The following is a 26,648-nucleotide window of genomic DNA, read 5'->3' on the forward strand; positions in this document are numbered from 1 at the left end:
GGCTTAGCAAATCACTCTTGTTTATATTAATTTTGTCAACTAAAGAGCTCTTGTTCAGGTAAAAAAAAGTTCCATGAATACTGCTAATTGCTCTGGGTATGGGAAAGGAGACTGTCTTCATAACTGCCTTTAAATCTTTTTGAGCACCTGCTTGAAAGCCACTCCAGAATCATAAAGCTGTAAGACCAGACAACTGCTTTGTACCAAGTCCTCTGTTTCATCATTGTGTATTCACCACCTCTGCTCCAGACTCTTCTATCTTCCCTTTGCCTCCTGTTTGCTAGACCAAACAATTTTATCAACTTGTCCTTACATGTCAGGTTTTCTCACTGCTTCTCAGTCTTCCTCTCTCTTCTGGGCTCTCCTCAGTCCATGCTTACAGCTGAATACTGTTTTCCAGCCAAAACATTGGCAGCATAGAATGGAAAATGGTTACTTCGACACCTTGCACACACAGAGGTGAACATAGCAGGCACTCACCTCACAGTGTTTTCCTTCTAGTTTCCTGTTCTTTTGTGTCAGGGCGCTATCACAGCACATATGAGTGGCATAAAGACAATTCTGTTAGGAACGTATTTGGCAGCTATTCCAAGGTCAAAAGTGTCATACATTTGTTTTTTTTTTTTTATTTTTCAGGTGTATTCCTTGGTTATTTCTCTCAGTTTTTTTTTCCCCAGGTAACATTCTAATGGGTTGAAAAAAAGCTTTGAGCCATTTTTGGTCAAAGGAAAACAAATATAATGTTGGTAGTTAGTCTGTTAATTAATATGAACACTTTTCCTTAAAATCGAAGAACGGACTAACTGTACAGAACTTTGTGGAGTACAGCCAGGTTACCTCTGAAAAGGTGAAATTCAGCTGCACTTTCTGCTCACACTGCTGTTGCTGTGTGGGAAGTTCAAGACCAATAGCTCGAAGTAGGTGTTGCAGTACTTCAGAATGTTATCACATTTCAAGAGGTGAAGTTTTTTATTCTAAATCACTGCCATTTAATGGATGTATTCTTGGCAAAGACATAAAGGCAGGAAATAACAAAATACTGATCAGAAATTTCTGTCATATGAGCAGAAGAGCTGGAAATAGTACATCTGAGCTTCATGTCTACCACTTTTGTCATGTTGGGATTAAGCAAAAGGCAATGCTGCAGCTACCAGCAGCCTTTCTTCAACACAGACTGAATTTAACAGTACAATTAATGTATTCTTGCAGCTAACTTTAAAGTAACACAAATAACTCATTAAATATGTTCTTTTCAGACCTTGTCAGGTAGTTTAATTTATGGTGGACTTACCTTCAAAATCCAGGAGTTTTGTTTAACTTGGCTGACATACCAGCTGTCAAGTCAACCATGCACTCAGTAAAGAGAATGTAGTACCAGGCAAGGCAAGCAAAGGATTACTTCCTTTGATAAAGAACAAAATCAAAACTATGCTAAGGCCTTTTGAGCTCCAGTATAATATTTTGCAAAGGGGGCAGGAAAAGAATGAAAGGGAATATAGCACAAGATGATTTCATCATGCATAAAAAACCCCATCAGCTTTAGAGACAACATATATTACTGGAGGAGAGCATAGATAATAGCTGTATAGCACTATAATCATTAAATATCAGTAAAGAAACCAAAATTATCTATGCCTGCCTTGATGATGTTTGGGTCCTAGTTCCACAAGTATTTGTATGTGCACTTAATCTTCTTTTCAAATCTTCACATGAATAGCTCAAATGACTAAGCCTGTGCAAGCATGAAAATGTTTACAAGGTTATGTAGAATTCAGACTTGAAACAATAAAATAAGAATCCTTGAGGTTTAGTATGTTTTGGTTAGTGTTTTAGTTTTCGTACATACCTGGTGTAAAATTCTTCTGTGTACATTAAAAAATGCATTAATGGACTGTTAAAGTTTTGTAGATTTGTATTTTATGAATATGCACTTGTCTTCCTCTGTTATTCTCTGGAACTGTTTTTAACAGGCACTGGTGACAACTATTGAGTGGTATTTATAGCTTTGTTTGTTTTGCTCTCTACTGGAAGGATTAATCTCTTAGACATTTCATTCCAGTACCTCAGATTACTTTTCCACAAATTAACCTCAAACAAATTCTAGCGCAGACGTTCTTCCATTGCAGGAAGTATCCCAGCTAAGATAAAGGTGTTGTATAGATAGGAAAAAGGGCAAGGGACAGTCATCTTTTTACAAGTCAGCAAAAGATAGCTGCAACCAGCATCAAGAAGAAAAATATATTACAATAAAGTCAGAAAAATAACCACCTGCATACTCCACTTAGTGTTCCATTAATAAATCTAAATAGCTTCATAGAATTTGAATATGGCTTATTTTTGACATCTATTAATTCTAGTTTTGTCTTTTCTGAGTAACTGCAAGAGAGAGGTTTACTAATCACTTTGTATGGTCAGTCCTGAAGTGACGACTTTTTATTATTCCGTTGGCTGTTTTCTAGAGTTACCCATGTTTTATATTTCCTTCCTGGAACTCTAGGCATTCTTCACGTTCAAGCCTTTTTTCTTCCCATAGATACTAAAGAACGGTTTGATTCTTCTGTCTTTACCCTTGCTTGGTGTCATTTATTCTATTTTGGTTTGTGATATCAAGAGAACTGCAGAACACAGAGGCAAGGACAATAGAAATCTTAGTCAATGAACTAGCTTGGGTACAAGTAGAATACTAGAAGTTTTAAGCAGTTTGATATGATCAGCAGTTAATATGTGATCAACACATTACATCAATGTCTTTGTTACATAGCCAACACATTATAGGCGTTATAAGAGTATGTGTTTTTGGGGAGGCAAAATGAATCTATGCTAGTTTCAGGTCACTGTATTCTCGTTTTGTATCACAACTTTTTATATCAACAGCAGTTTCATTTCAATAAATTAGTGGTATCCCTTTAAAAATACCACAGTTAAAGACTCCCAACAGCTGCAACTGTCAACAAACTCCAAAATTTAAATGTTTTGATGACACAAGGGAGAGTTATGAGGAAGTCTATGCTTTTGGCTATGTCAACTTAAATATGTTTATAGCAAGGTTTTGACAGTAGCATAGCTAGTTATAACAGTGTTTTTAGTCAAACTATCAACACAAAAAATCTCAAACTCATGCATTGATTTCAGTTGAACAAGGTGGCAAAAATCTGATTGTGGATAGAGTTAATTATTAAATAACATATTTAAAGAATTCTATTCAGGCTTTTTTGAACATGAAGTAACGAATTTGCCTTTGGTTTGTAATTTGTTATAAACTGCCTTCTTGGGTTATCTTTTAAAAAATTTGGGTAAGCATGATAGTAATAGATTTAACTCTAAGGTCACATCCTATTACAAATACTTAAATTGGAAAGCTAAATATGAGAAGAACAAAAATCTGTCTGGAAAAACAGATAACTTGGGCTCCCACTGGCTTGATGCCAGTTCTGCAATTAACAGTTAAGACTGGTTTTAGGTCTGGCATGAAATGATATTCTCAAGTAGGCAGCTGTTTCAAGAAAAGAGCCCAAACTGTTTCTATGTCAAAAACATAATGACAAAAAAATCAACATAGCCTGCCAGCTGGCACATCTTTCACAGAAGCGTGAAGTGTCCAGCAGAACAACTCAATGGATTAATCTGTGAAAGCTGGTAATTAAGTTTCAAAAATATTGCCAGTTTCTCTTCTAAAAGTCTGTAAATATTTCCCACAGGTGAATGATTATCTGTGGTACTCCGATTATTTTATGCCTTCCTAAACAGTCAAAACACCATGACAGCAGTTCTTTTCTTCACAAGCAAGACATCCTTTTTTAGGAGAGACTGTTGAAAGTTCCCATTTAAAGTGTAGACTGAAAAAAATTCAACAGTGAAGTAGATGTTTAACTCCTTTAATAGGCAAAACTGTTGTCAACACATTCTGATAGACATCGCTTTTAATTGTAACAATATATTACCTCAAGACAGTCTTAAAGTTTAATGAATTTACATTAAAAAAATTGTTTATAGTTCCAGCAGCATTGCTGTATGCGATGTAACAGATTTCTTATCTCTTAAATGTGTGTAGAGAATGCATCATCCCTGTATTTAAAACTGCAAGCTACCAAACTACTGAATTCAGTAAGCAGTTTGAAACTGCAGAGAGAACAAATGCAACATAGGGAAACAGAGTAACGTGGTTTTGCATTTGAAATAGTTGTAGATTGTATAACAAGTTCTCATGTTAATCCAGTGCCATGAAGCTTGAAGGAATCCTACTGTGCCTACAAAAAAAAAAAATCACCATCTTATATAACCTCATTTTTATTATAATTAAAATAATCTTACTACTTTCCTTTACAGTGCAGCAGAACCACCATCTCAAAATCATCAGCTTGGCACCTCTTCTTCCTGGTTTCACTTTACATTTGAACAGCAGACATACTTAGAGAATGACATGGATATACAGTATTAATGTTTTTCCATTTAGTAAATACTTTAAGCCCTACCTCTCCAAAGTGCTGCTATCAGTGCCCCATTTTCAGAGCATATGATCATTTGTGAAAAGAAGTAATTTATATGCATAATATACAGTTTCCAAGTCTTACTTGAGGCCCTGTTGAACAAATATTTCTTGATTCTCTTAAGCCTTTCACTCTAACAGCTGGCTCGGATACCAGCTCAGTGAAAAGCAGTAAACTTTTTTCTCCTCATCCAGTAACCTGTTGTTTGCTATCCTTATTTGGAAGGATTTAGTAACAACCGTTCTTCCATAGTGTGACCTCCAAAAAGTCATGATCCATTTTCCTCTCTTCTAAAAAAATCAAGGAAATAAGGTGTCATCTGACTTGAATTATATTTGCTCTGGCACACATTGCAGTCCTCTCATCTCTAAGGTCCACAATTTGTTATACCAGTCTTGGTAATTTCTGCAGACAGTGATTGACTTGACCTATTAATCCAGCTAGCCTTTTCCACTAGAGGACTAAAATCATGGGCTGTAGGAAGGACTGACTTCAGTCAGTGGGTTAATGAGGAATTAACAGGAATCACTGCCATTACCAGTGCTCTGATGCATGTAACGAACTGCAAAAAATTAAGTCACAACAACAGCCTATTTACCTTAGAAGGACAGTCTGGGCAATGGCTGCCTTGTCCCAGAGGACTACACTTGGTCTCTAAAAGTACAGTCACTACAACCTGTGCTGCCCTCTCTCCAAGGCAAAGGCAAGTGTCCAACAATGCCCGAGCACGCCCAGTCACTGTGGGGTAAGAGGTAATTGTTTCATAATCCATTCGGGACAACATTTGCTGTGAGCGAAGGACATCAAGGATGTGGTTGAGGCGTCCTTCTGTCATGCAGCTCAGTATGATCTGTCTCTGGCATGCTAGTATTTGACAGCAGTTTCCTTTGCAGCAAGTATCTTGAGTGAAAAGGAAACAAAATGAGATAAACTAAGTGCTCTTTTCTTCCAGAAGTTGTTAGCAAGTGATAGCATCAACACCAGAAACAAATTCAGTAGAGGAAAGGAGTAGTAGGAGTTAAGTTTATTTGCATTCTTTGTTCAAAACTAGTCCAATGTATTTTCATCTTTTGTTCAGAACTCATGAAGATCAGATTACAGAAAATAAGTGGTTCTAAAGATTATTAAATGCTCAGATTGTGTAAGAGGAGGTGATTTTCAGGTCTTGTGCTATTCATCTAACATCTGTATCAAACTTTCTACAAAGCATCTTGGCTTGACATAGATGAGAAAACACTGTCTTGTAGGAAGTGGAAGAACAGATAATAGGTAGTTCAGGGTAGTAGGACTGTTTGAAACATAGTGTGAAACCGGGAACTTGAATGTATGTCAAAGCCAAACTAGTAACAAAAGTAATACTCTTGGCAAAATGGTCAAGAGCTTTGTGTTCTGTCTCTTTTCACAAACTGATTGGAATACTTAGACTGATGGTAGGGTTTTTAGTGTACAGTAAATACCACACACCAAGAGAAAAATTAGTAACCAAAAGCCCTTGCTGCTTTGGAGAACATGCCTCTGTCGTTCTGATTTCTGATTATTGCCAGTAGAGTTCTGTGATGAAGTTTTCCTGCACACACTAATCTGTTGATTTATGCAGAAATTACATCATCACTCAGAAGTAAATTGAAATGTAGAAGGATGGCTAGCTAGATGTGAGAATTATCATAGGCCAGCTTGCAAAAACTTAGCAAAAAAAGCTCAAAGCTTCACCCACAGGCAGAGGCAGGCTTCACAAATCAGAAGCTGGCCTTTTCTGCCTCTGTTTGGTAGAAAGAACTGAGAGCATGTAAGTAAGAAAATGGATGTCCCCCCTCCTCCTAGTCACCTGTAGTCAATAGCTACTTTTTTTAGAGCTATAGAATACACAGCTTAAAATTAACAAAAAAATTTTCCAGACTTAAACAACTGATGTATTTCACATCCAGTGTGTGCTATATCATTTTTATTATGGTATTTTCAGAACTGTTCTCCGCCTGAATATGACCCTGGAAAAGAAAAAGCCAAGGTTCTTGGTGGCCAGTGCCTGAACTTCTGAGAACATAGGAGCAGCTAGACACAAATAGACTCATGAGACATTTGTACCAAGTCTGGAGGAGTTATTACAATGAATAACCGAAAATGTGCACAAAATTTAGAGATCCATGTCCTCCAAAATTTAAACAATTTAATCACTAAGATCTGGCCAGGGAGACTATTGCCACCTCGAGCTGGAAATGGTGTCTTACCTGTCACTGCTTGTGGTGTGTGCTTAAGAGCCAGTGGTGGGTCATTATGCTGATTGCTTTCTTTGCCTGCAATTGAACCAGGTAAAGGAATCGTGCAAAAGGAATTTGATTTTCTACTGTCAGAGCCTGGGTGACCTAGAAAAAGTTTAAGATGAGTAAGATGAGACCTTTGAATTGAAAAACAACAGAACATTATACATGTCAGCCACTGCAGAAAACTGTAACCGAAGTGAAGACTAACTTGAGAGCGCTTATTTATTACTAGCTGTTCTTTGGGCACTTGTTAATACATCCTTATTCCTAGGAAGATTTTGGTATATATTACTACATACATCTGACTTTTTCAAACTGTCTGTAGGAATTTGTTTCTGAAGTTATGGAACATTCTATTCTGTCCATAAATCTGATGGCTATTGATCAGAACTAAAATGCTTGGAAATGCAGATGTTGCTATAAGTAAATTTCCTATGGCTCAACTTTTGTATCCAAAGGCATGAGAAGTACAGAAAAAGCTTTTAAAGAAATATCTCTTCTTGACACAAATTCTAACACTTTGATAGGACAAATCCACATTGGACATACTTAATTCAACTTTAGCCATTGCCTTGGGTCACTGTGGCAGCACAAAGACATAGCTAGTTGTGCTAGGGTTTACTGCAGTCCTAGGTTGTTTCTGCAGCCTGTGCTGTCAGCAGCCATGGTGTCATTAGAACTTGAGCTGTTTAAAGCTAGCTCCAGTCGAGACATGTGAATATCATCTATGTCAAGCCAAGATGCTTTGTAGAAAGTTTGATACAGATGTTAGATGAATAGCACAAGTACTTACAAGATGAATAGCACAAGTACTCTTGTCCTCTCCTTCAAGGAGAGGACAAATCCACATTGGAAGGGCAAAAGAAGTTACTTATCTAGAAATGGAGATTACCAGGAATCATTCACATGTTCCTGGCAACACAGTCTTTTTAAAACATATTTCTTTTCTTATTAGCAAGTTACAAAAAAGCAGTTATTCCTGGTGGCACAAAGGTAGTGTGGTTCCTAGGAGGGAACCCCAGGACAGGGGTTCTATTAAAGCAACAGGCAATATTTAATGCATGAGGAAAAGGTAGCTATACATGTAGGTCAGGGTTCTAAAAAAAAAAAACAAACCAAAAATTAGCAAAAAAAGACTTTTTGATCTGTACACTTAATCAAATGGTATTGTGGCATCTCTGGATTTCTGCAGATGATACCAGTAGAGAGCACAGCTATACTCTGAGAAGGGACAATTTTACATGGAAAATAACTTGTATATGGAACAACTGGTAATATTTATCCTTTTCTTAGAATAGCTGGAGCTGAATATGTTTCAAGGTAGAGACCTTTCTTTGTTGTTGTGTTCTGTGGGATAATATTTGACAGACCCCTCTCAAGAATATTTTCTTTTCCTGCGTTATTTCCGCCGCTATTAAGTAGAATAGCTGACAAACTTGGCACTACAAAAGGAACTTTCTTGCTGATTAAGTGGTTGTTTTTTCGTGGACAGATAACCTGAAAAAGATCAAAATAGAGAAGAATTATCTTATTGGAAACTTTTGTTCCAAAGCTTTTTCTAAGCAGTTTTCTCTTAGAATATAAGACAGTAGTATCACAGTGCAGGGCACAGTGGGTATGCAGCTGTTGAGCCTGCAGACATACTTAATTCAACTTTAGCCATTGCCTTGGGTCACTGTGGCAGCACAAAGACATAGCTAGTTGTGCTAGGGTTTACTGCAGTCCTAGGTTGTTTCTGCAGCCTGTGCTGTCAGCAGCCATGGTGTCATTAGAACTTGAGCTGTTTAAAGCTAGCTCCAGTCGAGACATGTGAGCTTCAAGTTTTATCTCTGTATCTTTCAGTATTGACAGGCCTGCCACAAGTGCCAAAATCACTTTGAAAATGGGATTTAACTGTATTTTGGAGTTATCACGAAGGAGTTGGCCTTGCTCTAAGAAAACTGGTTGCAAATGCTAGAATTCAGCCTAGCACTTTTTCCAGCCATCATTTTGAACACACTACAAGAAAGGTTAGATTTTTGCAATTTCATTAGGACCTCTTCAAGGAGAGGTTCAAAGCAACTCTTAAGTGGAGGAGGTTGTTTTTGCAAGAGCAACATCAGAGTCAGCTGCTTGGAAGAAGGTAACACAGTGGGTTTTGTTAGTTAACTGGATGGAGTTATCCTGGTTAGGGACAAAAAGGGTTAGGGTCATTTTGCCCTACAGTGTTTGTATTTTACATTGTCAGGGCTGGCAGGAGAAACAAGCAGTTTATTAAGTACTCTTGTAAGACTTCATGGCATGTGCTCACCTCTGAATTGCATATACCCGTCTGCAATGTGTATATTTCTGAACCTTTGCATGCGTTGAGTGCTGTCTCCTGGAAAAAATAGCACAGTAACTCCAGTAAGCATATGTATGGTTTGTTCAATTCACAGTTGTCTGGAGCAAGAATTTGTACTGACACTAACAATTCTGCATTTTAACACATGTAAGTGGGCGTAGAATCTGACACAACTCTACCCTGTTACTGCTTATGCTGTTTCAAATTTATTTTAAAACCCAGTTTTGAATCATGGAGGGGAAGGTGAAAATAGCCTTATATTGAGAGAAAGGAAGATTGGGCTAGTTATAACATGTTTTCCTTTAAGTATCCAAACAGCAGGGCCATCCTGTGTTTAGCATGCCAAACTGTCTACAATAAGGATGTGTCAATACTTGTAACTTTTTTCCATTTTGTATATCCACAGCAGATTTGTTAAACTATTTTTTAGTTTATATACATCAACATTTATGAAACAATTCATTTTTAAGAATCTCCAGTAGGATTTTCACAGTCATTTTGAACATATTATCAGTTCTGTTGTTTGAATAATAAATAGTGCTCTTTGCTAATTTAACAAATAGAAAAATAAAACCTTGCTCAAGGCAGATTGATTAGATTATGGATTGGCAGTACAATCCTAAACAAACTTCAAAAGTAGTAAAAATGACTTGGACTGTAACTATGTCACCTTTTAAAACATTGATCAAGTCTGTTCTGTAATCCCAGAATGTGATTGCAAAATGTAGAAATAATCCAGCATGCATTAACATAAACAACTCACATAAGCACAGCAATGAAACCGACAACACAGCATGGGTTGTGTAAATCCAGATGGAGTCAGAATACTTGTTCAAGGGTTGAAGCATGTGTCACTAGTTTCCCCACTATGACTATCTTAAGTTAACTACGTAGGATATTGCTATATTTGTGGGAGTCAGATTTGTGCCAGATTTCCCATGGCAGTGTAGATGTATATGGAGTTAGCTGTATCCCTCAGTTGCTGGCCATTCCCCATCCATTTCTGTGGTATCAGAGAACTCTCTGAGACCCTAGGACAAGCAGTGTCTTGTGCCTAAAGCATATCAATCTAGAAGCAGTGAAGCGTACAGAAAAGAGCCGATACTAGTATTGCTACAACAGATACAAACACTGTCCAGGTTTTGGACTAAACATCTTCTAACCAGTACATGCAACAAAAATTGTCCTTGGTTCTAGCCCTAATCTGATCTGCTTAAGGCTGATATTTGTTCTCACTCACACGAGCTTACCAGTCTGACTACAGCTGGAAAGAAGCTGTCATATTTTTATAATCGCAGGTAGCAATTAACATAGTTTCTGGAGAACCTCACAAAATATATTTTGTACAATTCCTGAATGAACCTGAAGTGCCAAAGGGTGCTCTCCAGCTCTCTGGCATGTCCAATAAAACAATGAAGACAAAGCCTTTCCCAGTTTTGGACCACAAAGATTGAAATTGAAAAAAATCAAGTAATGTCCTTGTCGGAGAATAAAACTTAATTTTGCACTAACCTTTGCATCCATCAGATTGTAGATTGCAGTGGAAATTTCCTCCTTATTTATACTAATCAGAATTCCATTTAGAAGGTCTACACATTCTGCAGGGTAATAAAGCATTTTAAATACCACATTGCGTATGAAAGTGTGTCTATATTTAGGCATTGGCGTACTGCAATTTTACTATTATTGTTGAGTAGCTAGATGAACTAGATGAAATTAGTTTAATATAACTTCCACCTCATACCTCCTGCTCTTGGTTTCATTTTTGAACTGATTTTGAAGAATGATTACAGTCACATTAAAATCATATTTTCTTAAGTGTTCATACAGATATAGTGAAATTACTTGCAAAAGGTTTACATATGACTGTATAAGTCTATCACAATAAAACTATATGCAGTTTGCTTCCGCAGCACTTCAACTTTGAAATTTCCTCAAATATCACAATTTTAACATTTCTTAGCTATCTTTTTAGAAACAGATGATAAACATAACAATTCCACTAAAGTAAACAATGATAGCACACTTCAGAGGGAACTGGTCATGCAATGGAATCAAGAAATGCTGAAGACAGGTTGATCTCTGTTAAACTAGATTATATAGCTAATAATATCCCTGTGTTTATTTGTATGCATTTTTACTTTATACTAAACACAATTTTGGAGATAAGTTAGCCATTTCTGGTAGGAAGCTTCAGTTAGAAAAACCATCTACAGTACTCTGATGATCTAAAGACTACTTTCACTTCAGTTGTTCTGTCATTGATTTAGGGTGCTAGAGCAATGTTCCCAGCAAGACTAATCTCCATTGCGTATCTTACAAGGAAAGCAACTCCTGAATGTTACCTGCAGTACGTGGTCTATAATCTGGTTCTTGATACCAGCATAGAGCGATAAGATGCAACAGTCTATTCCTCTCAGGCAAATTACTTGGTATAAACTTTTCTGAAATGCCAGGCCGCAAACCGCTGCAGATTCCTGTCAAAACTTCCAGCAGGGTTGTTTGACCTGCAATTTATAGGAAAATGTCACTGCAAAGCATATTAAAGACCACAGAACTTTCTTAAAATGATATTTAACATAAGTTATTTTGTATATTTTAAAACAAAGACTGCTTTTTTTAAAAGCAAAAATATATTAACACTTGTGAATAGATATGCTAATCTTTAACAATTAACTATAGCTGATTATTGGAACATTTCAGGATAAAGAACTCTGTCCAAATATTGTCACAAATGTATTGTAAACTACATGCGCACACATACATCAGGAATACATGTAATTATTATGGGTATATTCGAAACACACAGTTTTATATCCACCTGCATTATAAGAATGTAACTCCTATTGTACAAAAAATATCTCCTGATGGCAGCCACAAGATGGCAGCCATAAACTGTATGAACGTTAAGGTACTATTCTATGCAGTATTTCTAAAAGGTTCTCAGCTTCTAAAATACAGGAATCCTTCAGTCAGCTTTGCCATGAAGAATGGAGCCTATAGCAAAGAAGCCTTTCATTGATCTCCACCCTCCATTAAACAGGGATCATTCATAGAGTGTGACAATTATTATACAATGCTTTGCAAACTAAGTTCTTTAAAACTGCTCACACTTTCATTTAAGAAAGTAAGATCCCCTGATTACTTAAGAGAATTCAGCATGAACTGGCATCTCTTGATTGGGATTTGAAACTCACAGCAACTTTAAAAATCAGCATTCTGCTCATCCAGTTAAGCTGTTTGTCACTAAATTGTTCCCCAATTTTAAAGTGACAACTGCCAAATATAAAGTGATATTCTTCCTCACTAAAAGTAAGTGGAAAACCCAACTCAGTAACAGAGTGCTTCAGCAAGCACAGAGAGATGATACAAGTCAAGTAAGAAGCTATGCCTTTCCCTCTCAGGAAGATCAGCTTCCTTGGAAACACTGAGCATTTGTTGAGGGATTCTAATCTTTACATCCTGGAATGTGGAACTTTGTGCTGTAACAGTAATAGAAGGCAAAGGGACATCTGAAAAAGACAGTGCTGTTTGTATCCTGATTTCCCTACAATAAGGGAATTTGTGGGAAAGATTAGGGCAACACAAAGTCTGACATGAACAATAGAGATAAATACCTTCAAAAGGTTTCTGTCTGCTTAGGCTCTCCCAACAAAGTATTCCAAAACTGAAAAAAGAACAGTGAAATACCATTCATTAGTTTGCAATCCATATCGATGTTCTCATTTCCAAGAGAAAGTTTATTGGTTTAAGAGAAAGGAGTTTTTCAAGGCTAAGTGTATCCAAGTCTTTTCTAATTTGATTAGATCCTTTTTCCTGCATTATTAAGTTTCAGTTTTCAGCTGAGCTGTTCTTATAAAATATTAATTTTGATTTATTATTTTTTTTAAAAAAAATTTAAACGTAAGATCAATTAGAATTACATTTCAGGTTACCACCTTATCTCCATTTGCTCTTGTGAATTTCAGAACCTTCTGTTCTCCTTTCTCTATCATTTTTGTTTTGTTTTCAAGTAATTCAAACAGCAAGTGAAAGAGCTGAACTTTTCAGCTACTGACAAGCACATCAATTAACCTACCAAAAACTTGATTCTGACCCACTGTGTGTCTATTTTCTTCAGCAAATTTTGATGAGGGTCCAGATACCTTTTTCCTTTTCTGACATCCTAGGAAGTATTCCAGTGGTACCATAGATCTACATATGTAACACACAACTCAGATGGTATAAGATACAATTGTTTGATAAAAAGCTCAATCTGCAAAATCAGAGGCAGAAGCAAGAAGGCCTCTGGAAGAGAGAAAGCAGGCTATGGGTGAGTCAGAATCAAAGCAATCAAAAGGGGAAGAAGCAGTTCTAGGATAAACATATCTGCTTACTCATATCTCACTGTAGTGCTGAATTACAATGTTTAAAAGAATGCCCTCTTCTGCCTTATTTCCACATGAAATCTGAAAGTGCTTTACTTAAATACCCTCTAGGAAAGTATTAATGTAATGTGGACATACATGTAACTTACATGTACTTAATATTTCATATATGACACACACTTTTGTTTTCTCTGTTGCAGCACTGTCTAGATGTGCACCAATCTCATGCACTGAGTCACATCAGAGCATCTAAAATTATATAAGAATGACATGTTGGAAAATGAATTATGCTACCTGAAAGCAAGCCTGCACTCTTCCTGCACAAAAATCTTGTGTTTATGAACAGCATCAGATTAGTCACGTCATTTATGTGACAATAAAGAAGGAGTTTAAATTTGTTACTTCCATAAAAGCTCTGAAAGCAGAAGAGTGGTCATGCTTAAAAGTTATTTATAATGTTAGTCCACAGGCTTTGTATGCCAGCTGTAACAATGTATGTCCATACAGACAACAGTCTCATTTATTGAGGCAACCACAAAGCATGTAACATATCCAAAAGGGACACGTGGCAGTAGGTAATCTTCCTCCTTCATATAAATGACTTTTAAAAAGTATGAATGCTTGAGTGTCTCAGTAAGTTATTCCAGCAGAGTTCCATAGGACCCAAATGGGACACTATTGAGACAAAGATCTTATTTTTATCTGGGCCTCATCTAGGCATAAACATTTCTTCTTGAAACTAAAGCTAACAACAGTTCACACTTAGAACTTATGTGAAGTAGTTACCTGGTTTCTAAATGTATATGAAAGTTTTGGCAGTTATGTTATGCTTTTTAAACATTTAGGTCCATTATATAAATATTTTCATGACAAACTTTGAGAAGAGTTCTTAACCTTGATATATTGTTCACCAAATACAGGGAATTTCACATTTAATTCACTGCTGAAATTGGCCTCGTATGGAGGCCTACTACATTTTGTAGACCTGGCATTTTTACTGTAGTGTCTTTGAAAATAAGTATTTCAGCAACACTGTAGAATGTAGCAAGGACTAGGTATGACCTGCCCTTAGAAATCTCATTCACCTGTAAATATCACCTTCCTGGGAAGGAGGGCCTCCCTCAAGTATTTCAGGAGGGAGGTACACTAAATCCTGGCAGTTTCTCTGGTTGCAGTTCTGCAGGTCTGACCTCAGTTGCTGCTTCCTCCAGTTGGTTAGACCATAATCAGATATCTACAGAGATAGGAAAAAAAGTAAATTTTAGTAACAATACCTCAAGTCTTGGTATTAAAATTTTGACTATTAGGATAAATATATGCAGCAATAGGACACTCACTGGATTTTACATTAATAGGCTAAAATTAGAAGCTCCTACCTTGGCTCTGTACTGCATATCCAAAAGTACATTGGAAGGTTTCAGGCTACAGTGGCAGAAAGCAGGTTTGAGGCTGTGAAGGTGATGCAGCCCTTCAGTCACATCCGACAGGATCCTTATGAGCAAGGGAAATGGGACCTCTGGGTACAGCTGATGCTAAGTAACACAAAATACAGGTTTTGGAAGTGTGAAATTGTTACTATTCACATTTTCATTTGGCAATAAACAGAAGTACAGTACAGAAGCTAAAGAACAGATTGACTATGACTACTGTCCATAATTTACATGCTGATTTTTCTGTTGGCTGACCTTGTAATTAATTTTGTCACATAAAAGAAGACTTCTTTTATGTACCTCATGGATGAGCGAGTGGAGGGATCCATTGTTCATCCATTCAGTCACTATTCCCACAAGTCCGTGGTACTGGTAAATCCCAAGAGAAGGCAGGAGACATTCAGACTCAACGCGTCTGACACTTGCTATATCCTGAAGTAGCAACTTCCACTCCCTGTAAAAAAAAAAAAGGTTAGAGGCAGGTTAGACTGAAGGTAATTTCAGCTAGAGATGAGATAGTGTAGGATATGGAAATGAGAGATAACCATATGGTTGAACACAAGCTAATATAATTCTACCAATAAACCAAATATTATATCACCTTCCAAACAATTCTAGGATAATGAAGCTATCCCTTGTGTAGTGTATTTTTCTAATATAACATGAAAGACCTCTGGATTCTTTGCTATGAACATTAGAACACAGTTTAAAGCAGGATTGAAGTGTGAAGGCAGGAGAAAGCTGAATTATACGAAATGCTAGATTAAGAAAAATCAAGGTTTTTTCCCCTTACTGTCCCCAAGAACTTGTATGGTATCTTTTTGCTATTAGTGGGATCCACATTTAGAAGGAAATTATGATCTTCCATGCTTATCTAATGGGACCATGTTATATAAATGATATATGATATAGCATGTCATAGCATGATATCAAAGTGAAGACAAACTCAGATCTGATGTAAACAGTACCACTCTAGTGACACTGCCAAATTTGATTGAAGCTCAACTGCAGTTGGATTGTAGATGCGAATTCAGAGTTTATTTACAGAGAATAACAAAGTTTGGCTTTGATCACCATCAGAAGAATAAGTTTTGTTGTCTGAGGACTTCAAACAGTTACTACTTTGTGCACAGGAAGCACTGAACTGTCAATTCAATTGTGCATTTTCATGGAAATAACTTCTGCTACAGGTTCATTTTGTTTCTAATTGTATGTTTGATTTTAAATATCTGATTATGGTACTTGTGAGCTGAAAATTCATTGAAATGAATTCAAAATTCAGTTGATTTCAACAGACCTGGAGCTCATTCTCATTATGCTAACCAGCCTTTACATTGAGACTTCAGTTTCTCACACTTACTGTGTTGATTCACAAGCCTGTAAACTAATCACTGGAAGTAATTCACAGGCTCACCTGTTTTAACACTTATTTCCACAAATCTAAATATTTATCATCAGCACACAGAAACATGTTACAGCTGGAGTAAACCACAGTTTATTCTCCCAGCTTTCCTAAACACTGTGTAGTGTAAACAAGAGAACAGAATGGTAGAAAGACAGAGAAAAGCAAAACAGTGGCTTTAGTTTTAGGGAGCAAATTTGAGTGAAAAGATGCCAAATCAGGGTAGCATGTTAAATTCAAAGCAAAGGAAAATGTTGATGTCTGTAACTAACTGTTTTGTTTTAGGGTTTGTTTGATTTAAAGAAAATGTGGACAGGGGACAGAGGAAAATTTGTTCTTTAAACAAATAACATTTGTTTAAACATTTGTTCATTAAAAAATAACATTTGTTCAGATTACAAAATTGCTGGACTTCTATTGTCTAAAAAGAAGCAATCCTCACCCCCAGCCGTAAAAAAACCCCTTAAAATTTTCAACTCTTCCCAAATTCTGGTAGCATTTGGTTTTTGAAGTGTCACTGACAATTTAAACTGTCAGTTTAAAAATATTTGTATACTGTTTTTTCCTCCCCTGCCTTTATAATGGAACAAATTAAACACTATGTGTTCAGGTAGGACACTTTTGGTTTTTTAAACAAAAAGCCACCTGCATGGCAGCATTCTTAGTTAACAAGAGTAACTAGTCCATATATGCACATCAGACACTCCTTTTTTGATAAACAGTCAGGTCAGTGCATTCCCTAAAATGCTTTGGTCTTGCTTCATCAAAAGTAGCTTGCGGTTACTTTTGGAAGCTTTCTGTGTTTTTGTTGCACACTGGAATTTTGAGGTCAGTAGGCTGACGCCAGTCAGTTACTGCTCATTTGTTTTTATAATTAGGACATGTACATATCTTGCTGCCCTGTAACCCTGACCATTATCCCTCTCTCCTCCCATTTCTCTACTCTCTCACCTGGTACATGTAGGTCTAGAAATTTAAGTTGGTCTTAAAGTCAACTGAGATCTCTTCAGGGACCTTCAGAAAGATGTCATGCTATAGTATGCTGAGTATTACTAGTACTGATCAGGGTTTGTAGACATTATTATAGTAGAGATAATTAATAACTTCAGGATTAAGCTCTACTTTTGTAAAAATTTGTAAAAAAACATAGAGCTTGTTTCTCAGTATAACGGCCTCCAAGCCTCCTCTTGGCTAGTGAGGATTTCTAGGAACAGAGACATGTTTAGGGATCAGATGTCACAATTCATTCCGGTGCCATCACTGCAGTTCTGTGCTGCCCACCTGCACCGTTAGTTGGCCAACACATACCTCTCTGTAGTGTCCTGGCTGGTCAGCAGCTTCACAGCGATGTGAGTGTTCCAAGAAATATGAAAGGCTTTCAGTGCAAAGCCTGAGCCTGTCCTGGTCAAGGTAAAGCTATCCAAATCTTCCTGAGCTATTACAGGTAACGATTTGGCCATTTCTTGATGGCTGGCTTGGGGGAAAAAAATGGCAGAAAAGAAAAAATTTTAAGAACTACTTTTTGTCACTACTACCAAAGCCCAGTGAAGTTGCACCACCTCTTATTTCTCAAATACCTATCATCCTAATCCAAACAGGCTTCCTTTTACCACTCTGTCAGACTTTCCTTATAAAGACAGGAAAAACGCAATAATTGCGAAGGAGTGTCTGGACCATAACTTGTCATCTGAAGCTGCTAATTAATTCCTCATTATTATTTCCATCTGGTGACTTTGAAATGTTGGGTCAGTATTTATACTATATGATTAAAATGTGATTTTAAAGTGATACTGAATTATGTAGACAGCAAACTAGTATCTTACAGTTACATGCTAGACAAATATGGTTTCCCTGCTTCTCATAAAAAAGGCAATTATTCAATAACTCCTTTCAGTGTGTTCTGCATCATTCTCTCATATCTTCTTTAATACAACGTCACATGTGAATGCAAAAGCAGGGTAAAAGGCACCTGACCTGACTTCTGTAAGCTGGCAGGACTCTGCTAAATGGAGTTGTGTCTTTATAGCAGCCACTAATTTGGCCAATCCTCTCTCTATACAGTACCTCTCTAGGGCCATCTGAATGTCTCAGACATATTGCATGGCAATGCATGAGGATTGGAGATAACCTCTGCAAATCATCACTGTGTTACTACACGAGTAACATTTTTAATTACATCTGTGAAGCTACATTAGACTAGAGATAACCAAAAGTGAAAGAGGAGAACAAGCAAGCTAAGAAAACAGATGGGATAAAACCATGGGTAAGGATTACTGCAAGATCAGTGGTCAGTGAGTCAGAAGAACTGAAACTGGAATACTCCCTTCAGGGTCCAGTAGACCAGAGCTAGAAAAGGAAACACATGAGGGAACTGAAGTAACAGGGCCAACAACTTGAAGTAACCAGTAAAGACTGTTGAGTGTGAATTGTGTCCTTCTAGAAGATGGGCTCTACAAAAAGAGCTCCTGGGATGCAGAAGGCCTGAAAGTCTTCTGAGTTTGAGCAGATCACTTATTCTCCATGAGCAAAATGAAGATTAAATTTGCCTGTGCTTATGGCTTCTTGTTCATGACCATCTTACTTTTGGTTAACCTCAGTATCTCAGCTGTGCCATGCAGGCATGTTCACAGAGGGGCTCTAAGCTCAGTTTTGCATCTAATCACAATTAAAATGCAAATAAAAATTTGGCAGCTGATTTACCAGTTTGGCTTTAATAGTGTTTAATTCTGATAGGAAAACACAGTTGAACTTTTTGCTGTTAGATTATTCTAGTTTGAAGGTAATAGCTGCCTTAGGTGCTTCACTTAGAGTTTCCTTAAAGAATAAATCCAATATGGTAGGAGTCTGACAGACAGGTTAAGAGCTTCAGAAAATTGGAAAAGATTCCTCTGAATGAAGATAAATTTCCAAATGAGCCATTTAGCCTTTAAAGTTGCAAAGACAGACCACACAGATCTACCAGTCCTAAGCATAAAGGAGGTAATCAAAAGGCTGGCAGGAGCAAAATTATGTCTCATTTTTATTATATACTATGATAAATAATGATTTAAATAGTCAAAATAATTTACTCAACTCCAAACATAGTACAAGGAAGATCAAACAATGAATAGAGAATCTAAACCATTCCTGAAAGTATTTTTGTTTAAAATTTAATCAAGTAAAGCTATAACAGTTTTTTAAATTCTTGCTAACTGGCTACTTAGATAAATCTACCCATCAGCTCCTATTTTGGATTTGCAAAACCTAATTTAACTAGAGATTTTCTAAAAACAAAATGAAAACCATTTCAAACTTTCTCTGTTACAAACTATGACATGCCAAGCACGATTCTACCCATGTCTGAGTTTGTACATGTTTTCACACCTCAACTTAGAGTGAGTTGCTGATAATCTCCAGAAAAGTTTAACCCTAAAATGAGAACTCTTTTATTTATCTAGGATGCTGTCCAGATTCCTGAAACAGTTGGAAAGACTAATCATGGAATATGGGACTATCATGGAATTACAGATAACAAAGTCTTTCTCTACCCCCCAGATTGCAAGTTTGGTACCAAAGCCATTTTTTCCAATAGTTCTACCCTTCTGAATGTTTTTTCTCCTAGACCGTTTTAAAAGCTCACTATCAAACTATAAAACCAATATTTCTTAGGTGACCTTTGCAATGAAGTGTTTCATATTATTTTTAGTAAGACTCTAAAAGACTCTGACAGCTTTGTCACCCTCCCCTAGTTGGGCAGGCAGCAGCAGGAGGGAGACTGCTATAAAACCATTTATTTCAAGTTTCTAATTTTAAAGGTAATTTTAAAAAAGTAATTAATAGCAAAGATATTTTCCTTAGTATGAGAGAAACTCTACATTAAATATTAAGATGACTCAATAAAAGAAATTGGAAAAAAAATCAACTTACCTCTGAAAATACAGGCATAAAAACTGTGGGACAATGGAGTGAAACTGCTGTGGATACCAAGTGTGAGTCGGCTTTAAACTGCATTCAAACACAACCCGACCTTTCCTGCGTGAGTCAGCTGCGTTGTTGATTTCTCTTTTTATTGGCTGCCTGAAAACATCTTAAATTTCCTGGTCGGATATACAAGCTGTAACTCTTTAGTGACTGCAGATGGATTTTCACAGGCTGATTTGTTAACTGCCTGTAATTAATGAGAGCAATTTCAGAAAAAGAGGTTGGATAGCTACTTTTTGCCACAATGAGGAATGCCAAGAGGGAAGGCTATATAAGAGTGAAAACCACCATACTGGATATAGCCCAGCTACGGAAGCATGTAGAGCTGCTCGCAGATTGTGCAGCTGATGCTTATCTCTGCAGTAGCTCAAGCCAACAGCACAAGTACAACATCCCTTTAAGCTTTTAAAGTCAAGTTGATCTTAAAAGAGAATGAAAATTGCCATTTTTTCTGTTTACAGGGTTGGTAAACATAGGGGTAACATTAGGTTGCAAAGAAGTAAGGATTGACTGGCTGTCGAGTAGCCCTACTGAAAAGGATGTGAGGGTTATGATGGAAGTTAAGTTGATCATGAGCCAACAGTATGCTCTTATCACAAGTGTGGACAATTGCATACTGGGCTACATTAGAAATGCAGTCAGCAAAGTAAGAGAATATTATACCTCAGTACTCAGAAATGGTGAGGCTGCATCTGAAACACTGTAGCCAGCTTTAGGGCCCTCAGTTCAAAGAAAATGTTGAGAAACTGGAGAGGATGCAGTAGCTCTAGGCAGCTACCTAGAGCACATACCTTACAAGGAGAGATTGAGGGAGCCAGTCTTGTTTGGTCAGGTGAAGGAGGCAGGGGGGGGTCTAACTAGAAGCCTACAGCTATTTGAAGGTCAGTTGCGTGAAGATAGAGCCAAATTATTCTCCATGGTGGAATATAACAACCAGTGGCATAGGCAGATGTCTCTACTTGAGAGGTTCAAGCCAGATGGTAGAAAAATTTTTTCACCAGGTAGATAACGCAGTATTGGAATGGGCCACTCAGGTTGTAGTTTCTATCCTTTAAGGTTTTCTAGACTCAACTAGGCAAAGCTATGGCTGACCTGATCCAGCACTGCTGGTAGTCCTCCTTTGAGCAGGAGGCTGGGCTAGAAGATGCCAAAAGTCCAGAATATCTTTAATTTTATGAAAACTCTGGAAGGCCTAATTGTATTCCTGCTAGGCCCCCAGCATATACATTCACACTGAAGGTTGATGGGACTGCTGGATGCAGGCTGTAGACTTTAGGAGAAAGCAGTCATTTCAGTTGATCACGTTTATTCAAACTTTCTACTCCATGGAGACTGTATTTCTTCATAGAGTGTGACTTTAAAGCCAATGTCAGTCAATGAGATCCTGTCCACAGACTTCTGTTGGTTTTGGATCAAATCCTAATGCCCCAACAGGGAGGGAACAAGCAGTAGGGCAGTTACCTAATCCTCCTGTGACCATGGGAAAGTCCCTTATATCTAAAAATCATGTGGCTAGGGTTCCATGGCCTGAGAGGAAGCTCACTACGAGTAGGAAGCGTGGAGTATGCCTTCATGTACAATGCGTTATTTCCTGACAGCTGTAGCTATCTGACCAGCATCAGCTTTCTCTGCCCAGCACACCCCTCCAAAAGTGAAATTAGTATGAGGGAGCTGAAGTAACAAAGGTATAAAAAGTGAGCTGTAACAGTCCTGGAGAAGGCTGGAAATATGTCGGGTTGCTGTGGCCACAGGATCCTCCTCCCCTTGGCTTTATCAACACCACATTCATTTGTGTCCATAGTCTACACTTCTGTAAAAAGTACATTAAAAATGTTTTCCCCTGTCAGGCTCAGACTGTACTGCAGCAGAATCCCAGCTGTTCAACATCCTTACAACTAATTAGAGAAACTTCTTGGGGGGAGGGGAACTTTGTAGACAGTTTCAAGGACTTAATTTTGCAGAAATTCTTTGACACTTAAAGTAGTCTTAGGTACTTCTGTATTTTTAGACTATTATGTGCTGGGGAAGCAGGGTACTAGAACAATCCTGCATTTGTTTACTCTTTTTGACTATTGTTTTCATCTTAAAAAAACCTCAGTTTAAAACTATAGAGCTTAATTTTAATCCATATTTGGAGAAACCAGAAATGTACAGGCCAATTTGCGGTGCAGGTCTGAACTAATTAAGCATCATTATTACTGAACATGTTAATTAAAAAGAATCAGTTAGTATTTTACCTACGCATAATTTATCCAGAGAAATTTAAAGCCTTTCACATAATATGAAAGCTTACAAATAATGAGCAAGGAAAAAACCTCCACAGGCTCACACAAAGGCTGTCTTGTGCAGTAATTAGACAAAATTAAGAAAACCAAAGTTTAGTTTGACTGTATGTTGGGGTTTTTTTGTTGTGCTGGGGGGTTTTGGGTTTTGTGGTTTTTGGTTTTTGTTTAATTATGGAGAATACTTGGAGTAAAACCTTCCAGCAAGGAATAATGGGTAAGACAGACACTGAACTTTCTAATCTCCTATGCATGTTATTGCCATACAGATACCTAAATACATAGATACTGAAGAAGTAGACACAACTCTTGCCAAAAACAGTAGCTGATTGATACCTAGAGACTGGGTGCTATCACCAAGGACAGAGAAAGACCGAGATTCTAACAGAAGTACCACCAAGTGTGCTTCTGATCATTCGCAAAGGGAAACAGCAATAAACAGGAAGGCAATCTGAAGAGCACTTCAGATGACCATGATGTGAATGTTTGCAGGGTTCCTTATTTAGTGAGTGAATCCAGCCATCACAGCAGGATTGGAATTACACACAGCAGATGGTGTCTGACTATAACTGCAGGAAGAATTCAGAGACAGTATGTTATTTCTCATATGTACATTTGCTCATGCTAAATGACAGCCAGGTGTTTCACAAGAGCCATGAATCTCAAAAAACCCAAAGACCAGTTGTTTTTTGTTTTTTTGGTTTTTTTTTTTTTCATTCAGAAGACAAAACTCTGAACCTCTAAGCGTCAAAGAACAAACAGTAAAAAAAATATTTAAACTTTTCAAAGTATCCAATGAAGGTCTTTTAAAACCTAACCATAACAATGCAAGAAGAACTAGAACTTTTGATTTTTCAATCCAAACTTGTTCTTGTGGCTCATTCGCAAACTAAGAGAGTATATATGGAACATAAATATGTTCTTAACATCCTGGAAATAGGAATAATAGTGATGCCTAAAGGATAACACAGTTTAAGACATGAGTGATTTATAGGTCTCCCCCTATAATAGTCATGCAGTGTGAACTCAGTTAATATCAAATTTAAAACAAAACGGGAGCTTTACAAGAAGCAGCATTAAAGGCCTGCAGCATAAGACAGAGCATTAATAGGGCGAGTATGTGCAATAAAAGAATGACACAGTACCAGAAGATCGAAGCATTAAGATGACCCAAATACCAAAGCCTCTGATGTATGTTCAGTAAATACTACACTTTGATATTTCAGAAGAGTTCCCATCATCATTTCTCAATCTGGTTATTCCAGTTGAGCATCTGTACAGGATAATTTTGGCAGAGATATGTTCTAAGGTGTAATTTCTTTGGCACCTTGTGTATTTCAGAAGGTCATGCAAAAAGTGAATATTAAAATGGTGTTAGACTTCAAACTTGTGGGATTCAAATGCTTTGTATTTCACCTTTAAAACCCTAACTATAGTGCATGAATACAGCCAATTATATAATCATCTTATTCTAGAAGATAGGACTCCAAACAGGCATGATACTTGCCCACTGTAATGGGATACTTCAAGATACAAAATTATGGTGTCTGTTTCATGGATTTGCAGTTGAACTAAGGGTTCCTTTTTTTTTGTTTGTTTAAGAAAATTGTTTCCTCAAACACCCATACCAGGCTATTTTAGAAAATAGTTGTAGCATTCACCTTGTCATTAGTGAGACGACTAAACAAGAGTATCACAGCTGCTGGTTGTAGGCAGTTTCTGTAAAAGGAGCAGCGCCAAGCACCCCTAATTAAATTGTACCACAGAAATTCATAGTATCAGAATGGTTTGGTTTGGAAGGGACTTTAAAGATCATCTAGTTCCAACCCTCCTGCCATGGGTAGGGACACCTTCCACCAGACCAGGTTGCTCAAACCCCATCCAACCTGGCCTTAAACACTTCCAGGGAAGGGGCAGACACAACTTCTCTGGGCAACCTGTTCCAGTGCCTTACTGCCCTCACAGCAGAGCATTTCTTCCTTGTATCTAATCTAAATCTTCCCTCTTTCAGTTTAAAGCCAATACTCCTTATCCTATCCCTACACTTGCCAATATATATAAGTCCCTCCCCAACTTTCCTGTAGCCCCTTTAAGTACTGGAAGGCCACTATAAGGTCTCTCTGGAGCCTTCTCTTCTCCAGGCTGAACACCCCCAACTCTCTCAGCCTGTCCTCACAGGGGAGGTGCTCCAGCCCCCTTATCATCTTTGTGGCCTCCTCTGGACCCACTCGAGCAGGTCCATGTCCTTCTGATGTTGGTGTCCCCAGAGCTGGACACAGCACTGCAGGGGGGGTCTCACCAGAGCAGAGTAGAGGGGGAGAATCCCCTCCCTCGACCTGCTGGCCACACTTCTCTTGATACAGCCCAGGACACAGTTGGCTTTCTGAGCTGCAAGTGCACATTGCTGGGTCACAGTCAGTTTCCATTCACTAGTACCCCCAAGTCCTCCTCCTTGGGGCTGCTCTCAATCCACTCCTCGCCCAGCCTGTATTTGTGCTTGGGATTGCCCTGACCTGTGCAGGACCTTGCCCTTGGCCTTGTTGAACTCCATGAGGTTTTCATGGTCCCACCTCTCCAGCCTGTCCAGGCCCCTCTGGATGGCACATCCTTTCCCTTCAGCCTGTCAACCACACCACACAGCTTGGCATTGTCGGGGAACTTGCTGAGGGTGCCTCGATCCCGCTGTCCATGTCACCGACAAAGATGTTAAACAGTGCCGGTCCCAGTGTTGACCTATAGGGAACACCACTCGATTTATTAATTCTTTACCCAACTGTTTTAAATAGTGGAATCTTAAACAGTATCACACAACTCATAATTCACGTAAATGTGAACAACAAAATGAAGAACTCCTAGACTTAGGGTCAGGGTACCCAGATACCCAGAGAGTTTAGGGTTTCATACTTCAACTTGTTAAATGGTTTGTAAAAAGTGCCCTAGTCCACATCCCAGGCGTTTGCAATCTGTTTTGGAACATGATGTACTAAACAGTATTAAGGCAGGGTGGAGAAATGCTAAAGCTCCAGGTCCATCAATTATATACCTGCAGATAAATAGTTCTACTAAGCTAATGGTGAAATGACAGAGGCCTACATTGTATGACCTTGCTGTGAATGTATAGCATAGGTATGTAAGAGAATATAAGCAGGCTTTCAAAGCCTTTACCCATACCAAGCAAAACTCAAGCTCTTCTAGGCAAAGGAACACAGTGAGCACTCCCTCCTTGTTCCCCTAAGGATACCTGTTCCAAGGAGAGCGAAAGTACAGCCATACTCATCAAATCCCCCAGAGAAGCCCATCCTATGGAAGAGCACAGCACTAACATCTTTACCAATGCCATGCCTGCCTCCTGGATTTTCCACGGGAAAGTGGGCAAGTTTTTTAATTGTCACATTTTCTCTGCCTGATAATTCTGAAATATGAAAATATGCAAATGAACACAAATAATCAACAAGGATTTAAAAAAAAAAATCTAAATTAAATGTTTTTTCCATTGTGGGGCTGGTTTGAGTTGCTTTGTTTTGGGATTTTTAATTTTTTTTTTTCAAAGTTGCCACAACATGTACATTAAAGGCATCTGAAAGATACAGATTGCAACTGACTTCCTTTTAAGGCTGGTATAATCAAGCCTGCTTGTAGGCCACTTGCATGTGGTGACATGGAGAAATAATTCTGAACTGCTGAAATAAACGTCAGTGGACTTTCAGTCATCTAGGAAAACACTCTGCTTATGGTGAAACAGTGCTCTAAATTGACGTCTACTGAGTTTATATTCTCTGAATTTGATCAGTAACACACTAAACTGGAATTAAGTACAATGCTTCTGGAGATGAGTACTTCCTCCTTCTTTGTGGAAAGCTGCCAACACAGAGGATGTAAAAAAAAAAAAAAAGTAGAATTTATCTTGGTTTCCCAACAGTCTTTCCAACCACAAGTGTCATTGCCCTTTGCAGATCAAAGAAGCCTTTGTTAACCTGAGAAATTTTAGCTGGGCTAGAATCCATGAATTGCATGAGTGATATGAAGAGATAGCGTCTAAAAAAAAAAAAAAGAAAACAGGTCTTTTTATACCACAAAATCTACTCATGGAACTTCAATCCTGTTCAAAATTTATTAATAAAACAGTTTTAACAGATCTT

At 37.8% G+C, this 26,648-nt stretch overlaps 1 protein-coding gene across 3 annotated transcripts; it reads right to left on the bottom strand.

Moving 5' to 3' along the window:
* Nucleotides 1–3,859: 3,859 nt before the first annotated feature.
* On the bottom strand, nucleotides 3,860–20,352 carry LOC141929649 (receptor-interacting serine/threonine-protein kinase 2-like). 3 transcript variants are annotated; one of them, XM_074839405.1, is made up of 12 exons: nucleotides 20,174–20,240; nucleotides 17,576–17,741; nucleotides 15,166–15,319; nucleotides 14,812–14,967; nucleotides 14,521–14,669; nucleotides 12,686–12,735; nucleotides 11,414–11,575; nucleotides 10,581–10,666; nucleotides 9,036–9,104; nucleotides 8,074–8,242; nucleotides 6,713–6,847; nucleotides 3,860–5,387 (listed from the first exon to the last, which is right to left on the bottom strand). In XM_074839405.1, the coding sequence occupies exons 2-12, from the start codon at nucleotides 17,725–17,727 to the stop codon at nucleotides 5,065–5,067; spliced, it is 1,605 nt and encodes a 534-aa protein (XP_074695506.1). In that variant the 5' UTR covers nucleotides 17,728–17,741; nucleotides 20,174–20,240; the 3' UTR covers nucleotides 3,860–5,064. The 3 variants fall into 3 exon arrangements, with proteins under 3 accessions (XP_074695506.1, XP_074695508.1, XP_074695507.1); XM_074839407.1 differs by having other exon boundaries at nucleotides 17,576–17,737; nucleotides 20,174–20,238; XM_074839406.1 differs by lacking the exon at nucleotides 17,576–17,741 and having other exon boundaries at nucleotides 20,174–20,352.
* Nucleotides 20,353–26,648: the final 6,296 nt, after the last annotated feature.

The sequence above is a fragment of the Strix aluco genome, chromosome 14 (genome assembly GCF_031877795.1).
Source record: "Strix aluco isolate bStrAlu1 chromosome 14, bStrAlu1.hap1, whole genome shotgun sequence".
Classification (NCBI taxonomy): domain Eukaryota; kingdom Metazoa; phylum Chordata; class Aves; order Strigiformes; family Strigidae; genus Strix; species Strix aluco.

Bases quoted from the DNA above. Each gene is read 5' to 3' on its own strand.
- LOC141929649 (XM_074839405.1), bottom strand. From the start codon at position 17,727: ATGGCCAAATCGTTACCTGTAATAGCTCAGGAAGATTTGGATAGCTTT. The intron at 14,670-14,811 runs GTAGGAGCTTCT...CTATCTCTGTAG, and splicing joins ATATGCAGTACAGAGCCAAG to ATATCTGATTATGGTCTAAC. The intron at 9,105-10,580 runs GTTAGTGCAAAA...TATTTTTTCCAG, and splicing joins ACAATCTGATGGATGCAAAG to GAGACAGCACTCAACGCATG.